At 41.2% G+C, this 8433-nt stretch overlaps 1 protein-coding gene across 1 annotated transcript; it reads left to right on the forward strand.

Moving 5' to 3' along the window:
* The first annotated feature begins 1032 nt into the window (after positions 1 to 1032).
* LOC113878467 (olfactory receptor 4D2) lies at positions 1033 to 1968 on the forward strand. The gene has a single exon (XM_027519584.1). The coding sequence runs from the start codon at positions 1033 to 1035 to the stop codon at positions 1966 to 1968; it is 936 nt and encodes a 311-aa protein (XP_027375385.1).
* The last annotated feature ends 6465 nt before the right edge of the window (positions 1969 to 8433 follow it).

Below are 8433 nucleotides of genomic sequence, written 5' to 3' on the forward strand. Positions count from 1 at the left end.
GGGACCACCTACACCAGTGATGGGGGGACATTCCCTATAATTGTTTACCCGCCCAGCAGTCCATGCCACATGCTTTTTAAGTATTGACTATGAGCAAGCATGAGCACTGCAGTGCACAGATTAATTGTGAATCAAGGCACATGTCTGTAGTCGCACATTATGGTTGAATCAGGAGGAAAACCTAGAAATACAAAAAGTTCACGAACTTTTAGATGTAATAACTGTTGCATGAGAAATGACAGGTACAAAAATGTATTAGAGACTGTAAGAAGACAGGAGGTTTTTAGTAGGAGACTACACAGAGGAGAGTGATTACTACTTATTATTCCAGACGCTATTCTAGGAATCTTATGTTCTATCTTATTTAATCCCCTGGACATTGAATAGAGACAACACTTTTATTTCTACCTTCAGTTCAGTTCAGTTCAGTCGCTCAGTCATGTCTGACTCTTTGCAACCCCATGAATCGCAGCACGCCAGGCCTCCCTGTCCATCACCAACTCCCGGAGTTCACCCAGACTCACGTCCATCGAGTCAGTGATGCCATCCAGCCATCTCATCCTCTGTCATCCCCTTCTCTTCCTGCCCCCCATCCCTCCCAGCATCAGAGTTTTTTCCAATGAGTCAGCTCTTCGCATGAGGTGGCCAAAGTACTAGAGTTTCAGCTTTAGCAAGATGTGGAAACTGAGATGAAGGGCTTGAGTAACTTAATGTGGGTCCCATCTCAAGGACAAGAAACTCTGGAATTTGACTACATGTCTGCTGGACTCCAAGTGTCTTTTCCTATCACTATATTACACAGAGTTTTTTAAAGCAGGTTGTATATGTCATGAATGGCTTTAAGATATCTCAAGAATATATATATTCCAGTACCAACTGGTACACATTCCAGGGCCAAGGACATTTAGTCAGCACCTGGAATTATGATCTGCACGTGAATGTCCATCATCTAAACCTGGACACTCAGTTTGAGCCCCGGGCACTAATACATGGCTTCTGTGGTGTTTCCTTTAGGTGTATGGAGTAGACACCATGGAATCAGGGAACCACACGTGGGTGCCAGAATTTGTCTTCCTGGGACTCTCACAGACTCAGGAGCTCCAGCTCGTCTTGTTTCTGGTGTTCCTGTTTGTTTATATCACCACTGTCATGGGAAACCTCCTCATCATGGTCACAGTGACCTCTGATTCCAGGCTCCACACACCCATGTATTTTCTGCTGCGAAACCTGGCCATCATAGACCTCTGTTTCTCCTCAGTCACTGCCCCAAAGATGCTGGTGGACTCCCTTGCTGAGAAGAAGACCATCTCCTACCAGGGCTGCATGGCCCAGATTTTCTTCTTCCACTTTCTGGGAGGTGCCATGGTCTTCTTCCTCTCAGTGATGGCCTATGACCGCCTTGTTGCTATATCCCGGCCCCTCCACTATGTCACCATCATGAACACTCAGCTCTGTGTGGGGCTGGTGGTGGCTAGCTGGGTGGGAGGCTTCATCCATTCGATTTCCCAAGTGGCTCTGATGCTCCCACTGCCTTTCTGTGGCCCCAACATCCTAGATAACTTCTACTGTGATGTTCCACAAGTGCTGAGACTCGCCTGCACTGACACCTCCCTCCTGGAGTTCCTTATCATTTCCAACAGTGGGGTGCTGGTCCTCATCTGGTTCCTCCTCCTCCTGGTCTCCTACTCAGCCATCCTGGTGATGCTTAGGTCCCACTCTGGGAAGGCGAGGAGGAAGGCAGCTTCCACCTGCACCACCCACATCATCGTGGTGTCTATGGTCTTTGTTCCAAGCATTTACCTCTATGCCCGGCCCTTCACCTCCTTCTCTATGGACAAGGCTGTGTCCATCAGCCAAACCATCATGACCCCCATGCTCAACCCCATGATCTATACCCTGAGGAACCAGGAGATGCAGGCAGCAGTGAAGAGATTAGGGAGGCATCCTCTGGCTTGTAAAAGTGAGTGACAATGGGTTCCTTACTTCTCTTTGACTTTGTTTTCTTTGTAGAGTGGGCATAGAGACCTACTGTATCTCCCCTGTTAATAACTTGTGTTTTTGTTGTATGGATTATCATAGAAGTGAATGCATAGTGAACCTAAGCAATTTACTCGGAGTTTTTAGCAAAATTGATAATATCCTTATTTTTTATTTTGATGTTGATTTGAATATTCCTGTGACAAGAAGATGTGTTGTCATGGAAGCATTATGGAAAGTCACACCTTCTTTTCTGCCATCTTGGTGGACAGTTTCCTCTTAGGATGACAGCATTCCCCCAGAAGAGCAGCTCTGTTTTCTGTACCTGAGTTCTTTTCCCCAGTACCCCTTTTTGTGTGAGTCTGGATTGTTGGAAACTGCACAGGATCCCGAGTCTTAAGCCTGAAATTGGAGACTTTAACCAACACTTACCAAATGGACGACCTTGAATGAGACACCTGGCCTCTCTTGAACTCAAAACTTCTTCCTCAACAAACTTGCTAATATTAATATGTGACCCCAAACCTTCCAGTAGCAGAATCAGAAATTGTGACAAAACATTGAGTGATTCATATAACTGTATTTTTTATTTTCAAATCAGAAATTATCATGAGTATTAAGATATTTTCACTGTAGTATAATAATTATTACAAGTAAAAGATCATGTGTAAAGCTCATTGGAAAAGACCCTGATCCTCGGAAAGACAGACGGTAAAGGAGAAGAGGGCAGCAGAAGATGAGATGGTTAGACAGTATCATTGACTCAATGGTTATGAATTTAAGCAAACTCAGGGAGATAGTGAAGAACAGGTGAGCCTGGAGTACTGCAGTCCATGGGGTCACAAAGAGTCAGACAAGACTTAGTAACTGAGCAACAATAACAAATGTATATACATTATAATATACAACATTATCAATATATTGCATAAACAGTCATGTATACAGTAGTCAGTTCAAGAATCACATGGTACCAGTAACTTCCCTATAGGTGCTCTCTACCACATCACTTCTTCCCAAATGAAAGCTCTTTCTTGAATTTTGTGTTTATCATTCCACCGTTTATAAAAATAATCTCACTATACCTTTACATAATTGACATATTGTTTTATTTTGCTTTATTGAGCTTTATACAAATATTAGACTGTATATTATATTCTGGGGTTTGCTTTTTTTCACTCCACATTATGTTTCTAAATGCCACATGTTACTCTGTTTGGCTGTAGTTTTTTTTTTTTTTTTTTGCTGTATAATATTCTTTTGTGAGAATAAGCTTAGTGGGATTGTTTCAGTTTTTCTGTTGCAAACAGTGCTCTTTTGAATTTTCTTCTACTTGTCTCCAGTTGTCATGTTGAGGAACTATGAGTCGTCATATATTTTAAAGTGAAATTGCTGAGCCATGAGATCTTCAAAGATTTACCTTTACAAAATCATGCCAAATTCTTTCCCAAAGTTGTTAATGCATTGCATTTCATCAGCAGTGTTGAAGCGTTCCTATTGATTCATATCCTCCTAACATTTGCTATTGTCAGATTTCTTTGTTTTTGCTAATTTAGTGGGTAAAAAAATGAAATTTCACTGTAGTCCTAATTTGCATTTCTCTAGCATTTCCTTCCATACTTTTTATTGTATACAGGTTTCTCATGAATGCATTTTGTTCCCTTTCCTCTGACTTTTTCTATTTAGTGTATGAGTTCTTAGGTAATTTAGTGCTTAATCTATTATCAGCTATATTTATTACAATACTTCCTTCCACTTTGTGATTTGCCTTCTCTAATTTTTGTGTTAGTTTTCATGTAGTCAGTTTTATTTTAGTGTTAATTCATATTGAAATCTTATTTTTTTAAATTGCTTTTTATCCAGAGGACAAAACGATATGATATTCTGCTATGTAGTTCTTCTAGCTTTAAAATATATTTAAAAGCATTTTTAACTTTCTGAAAAATCTCACACTTACAGAAAATTTGCAAGTAGAGCATAATGTACTTTTTCCCTGAAACATTGAGGGTAAGTTGCAATCTTGATGCCCACCACTCCTTAACATTTGTGTGCATTTTCTGCAAAAACATTTCCACCAATCCTGCTGTACAGTCAGCTGTGGCATTTTTGTGACTTTACCAGGAATATTACAGAAGTCATGCTCTGCTGCTATTGCAGCCTATGAGGTATAAGAGATTTTGCTATGTCCTGTTGCTAATGTCTCATCGCTTTGATTACTAAGAGGTGTTCATTAGGCTTATCACTTAAGTTATTTATTTTCCCTCGGAAATTAGTAAATATTTTGTGGGAAAGTACTTTGAGATTATGTGAATATCTAGTTTCTTACCAAACTTCCAATTTATTCATTTATTTATTTATACCTGTGTGAAATTAATTTTCCTTTTTTTTCATCAAGTTATAATTTATTATCATCATGACTTATTTTGATGTTCCACTTACCCCAGAATTCGCCAGTCAGAGTCTGTAAGCTGGCTTCTGTTCTTTTTATTATTAGAGCACTTCTTTTCTTACTGGCCCAGTGAAATGCCCCATGCTTATCTTATGCTTTCTCTGCTCCAGCTCTGGAATCACCTATTTTAGTAAACAGTCCTGCTTCCTTTGAGGAGAATGGTACTGAAAGGCAAATCTGAGTGCTGGGTGTGCTGATATATAACAGTCCCATTCAATTTTTGTGTATCTATCATCTATCTATCTACCTCTATCATCCGTCTAACTAATGAAAATCATATATTCACATAGATACTTCCATTCCCATTGGAACATGATAGAATTCTTTCTATTTTTCTTTTTCTATACTTATAATTCCTTTCTCTGGTGAGGAACCTGGCTCCCATTATTCTTTTTATATATATAAAATTATTATATATTTATATTATTCTTTATGAGTTCAGTTCAGTTCAGTCACTCAGTCGTGTCTGACTCTTTGCAACCCCATGAAACACAGTGCACCAGGCTTCCCTGTCCATCACCAACTCCCGGAGTTTACCCAAACTCATGTCCATCGAGTTGGTGATGCCATCGAGTTGGTGATGCCATCTAACCATCTCATCTTCTGTCGTCCCCTTCTCCGCCTGCCTTCAATCTTTCCCAACATCAGGGTCTTTTCAAATGAGCGAGCTCTTCACATCAGGTGGCCAAAGTATTGGAGCTTCAGCTTCAACATCAGTCCTTCCAATGAACATTCAAGACTGATCTCCTTTAGCAAGGACTGGTTGGATCTCCTTGCAGTCCAAGGGACTCTCAAGAGTCTTCTCCAACACCATAGTTCAAAAGCATCGATTCTTCTGTGCTCATCTTTCTTTATAGTCCAACTCTCACATCCATACAGTTCAGTTCAGTTCAGTCGCTCAGTTGTGTCCGACTCTTTGCAACCCCATGAATCGCAGCACGCCAGGCCTCCCTGTCCATCACCAACTCCCGGAGTTCACTCAGACTCACGTCCATCAAGTCAGTGATGCCATCCAGCCATCTCATCCTCTGTCGTCCCCTTCTCCTCCTGCCCACAATCCCTCCCAGCATCAGAGTCTTTTCCAATGAGTCAACTTTTTGCATGAGGTGGCCAAAGTACTGGAGTTTCAGCTTCAGCATCAGTCCTTCCAAAGAAATCCCAGGGCTGATCTCCTTTAGAATGGACTGGTTGGATCTCCTTGCAGTCCAGGGAACTCACAAGAGCCTTCTCCAACACCACAGTTCAAAAGCATCAATTCTTCCACGCTCAGCTATCTTCACAGTCCAACTCTCACATACATACATGACCACTGGAAAAACCATAGCCTTGACTAGATGAACCTTTGTTGGCAAAGTAATGTCTCTGCTTTTGAACATGCTATCTAGGTTGGTCATAACTTTCCTTCCAAGGAGTAAGCGTCTTTTAATTTCATGGCTGCAGTCACCATCTGCAGTGATTTTGGAGCCCCCAAAAATAAAGTCTGACACTGTTTCCACTGTTTCCCCATCTATTTCCCATGAAGTGGTGGGACCAGATGCCATAATCTTTGTTTTCTGAATGTTGAGCTTTAAGCCAACTTTTTCACTCTGCACTTTCACTTTCATCAAGAGGCTTTTGAGTTCCTCTTCACTTTCTGCCATAAGGGTGGTGTCATCTGCATATCTGAGGTTATTGATATTTCTCCTGGCAATCTTGATTCCAGCTTGTGTTTCTTCCAGTCCAGCGTTTCTCATGATGTACTCTGCATAGAAGTTAAATAAACAGGGTGACAATATACAACCTTGACGAACTCCTTTTCCTATTTGGAACCAGTCTGTTGTTCCATGTCCAGTTCTAACTGTTGCTTCCTGACCTGCATACAAATTTCTCAAGAGGCAGATCAGGTGGTCTGGTGTGTATATATATATTATATATTATATATATTTCAAGTCACATAAAATTATTTAATTCACCCTTTCTATGCAACCATCTCCTGTAGTAATTCTGTCTACATTTCCACTCTCTCTCCTGATACTTTCCTCACTGCACTTGGGCTTTGGTATCACACAGCAGGTCACTCCCTGCTCAGACACTTTCCTTACCCTACTCATGCCCCAACACCCCCCATCAGAACCTTCCAATGTGGAAACCCTCCTCACCTTTCTTGGGCTCTGACAGTTGACATCAAGCTGCATCTCTGCTTAGACACCCTTCTCATCCATTTGGAGATATGCTACCTAAACTGAGTCATCCCCTATAGGAATAGTCTTCTCACCTTGAGTTAACACCGCAGTGGGTAGCTCCAAAAGGACACTCAGACTCTAACTACCCTTTCTGGGCCCCATCTTGAGGACACCCTAAGTAATTGTATTTTCATTCTACATTCAGAAGAAAATTCCTCAATGCTACTTTCCAACTCTCTACTAAAGTTTTCATTTCTGAAAACATATTTTAATTCCCAAGAATTCTTTTTTGTTCCATAATTTTTTCATACCTTATTTTTTCATGTCCTTATTTTATGGATGTTATATCTTCTTGCTTCTCTCAACAGACGTTAGCTATATAAACTTTTTTTCTGTTTCCTATGTCATTTTGGTTTTGCTTCTCATTCATTTTCCTATTTATTTGGTTTTTTCCTTTTGTGTTAGTGGCCTTCCTTAATCCCTGTTGATCCATGGCTACCTACACTCAAGAGCAAGGCAGTAAAACACAAATTTGTACCTCTCTTTATGTTAAAACTTTCAGACTTCATTTTAGGAGCTCAGGTGAATATCAGCCGTTTACTGGAAGTCGCCCAAATGCCAAAACATGGAGGTACATTTTTCTGGAGCTACTGTTTCTGCAAATAAAAATCCTGCTTTCCTGTCTTCTTACCTTGAGTTGAATACTCAAATTTAACTCAATTTTGGGAGAATGATGGGTCCCAGTACTTCTTTAGAGAGTAAATTCTTACCTGACCATCTTCTCTTATTTACATTACTTGCATTTGAGTACATGACCTCTGCTGTTAAGAGTTTTTCTGTATAAGACAGACTTTGCATCTCTGTCCACCTACTGTTGCCTCTGGTCCATCATGTTCAGTCCATGATAGTGCATTATAAGACGATGGTCTTGTTTTTGGGGGGTGCTTTATAAGACGATAGTCTTGTTTTTTGGGGTGCTTTATAAAATGATAGTCTTGTTTTTTGGGGTCTACCCAAAGCCATTCTTAGCCACTTCCCCTTTGTTTGTCCCCACCCCCAAAATTGTGCACTTTCCTAAAACATTTAGAAGCAAGGCTTCCTGATGTGTGTATCTGATCCAGGATTGAAAATTTCAACAAAAAATGTATTAGCCAAGGAGCTTCTGGAGAGGGTTTCTGCTCCATGATTACAGGCAAGATATGCAGAAGAGACTTCCCCCAAACGTATCGTCACCTCCAGCCTTTGAATGAGATGTGTGAGGACACACACCATAATGAAGCATGGAGGCATCCTGGCTCATGAGGGAGAGGCCAAGGGCACCACAGGCTCACTGAACCTGTGTCCTGATATCACTGCATTAGTGGGTCCCTGAGGGCTCACAGTCTTCCACTCCTGATTTTTCTTAATATTTTTAGTCTTCCTCCTTCTTTCTTACCTCCCAACTCCTGTTCCCCTTCTCCTCTACTTCTTCACTCTCCTCACATCTTTAACAACTTTGAAGTTGGGATGGGCTGAATCAAGGACAGAGGAAAAGTTATGGGACTTTAACTACCCTGATTAAGTATTTGATGAAACAGGATGTGGTATGAATAAACAGAGGCACTATCTACCGCTCTGTCCATCCTCTCAACTCTCCCCTCTCTTCTCCTCCCTGCTGCCACTGAGGCCCTACTAAGTAGGTCATTTTTCTGCATAATGTCCTCCCCTGGTTCTCACCTCCCTCAAGGTAAAACCTAAAGGTATGGGCCTGGTCCCTTAGCACAATTCAGAGTGATCCCTGCCTTCTCTCCACCTAATGTCCCACCACTTCCTCTGTGCTTCAGCCTCATCGAGGCTTTCAAGGCTCAT

Source organism: Bos indicus x Bos taurus, chromosome 19, assembly GCF_003369695.1.
Source record: "Bos indicus x Bos taurus breed Angus x Brahman F1 hybrid chromosome 19, Bos_hybrid_MaternalHap_v2.0, whole genome shotgun sequence".
In the NCBI taxonomy this organism is placed as follows: Eukaryota; Metazoa; Chordata; class Mammalia; order Artiodactyla; family Bovidae; genus Bos; species Bos indicus x Bos taurus.

Coding starts and splice junctions, on each gene's coding strand:
- LOC113878467 (XM_027519584.1), top strand. CDS start 1,033: ATGGAATCAGGGAACCACACGTGGGTGCCAGAATTTGTCTTCCTGGGA.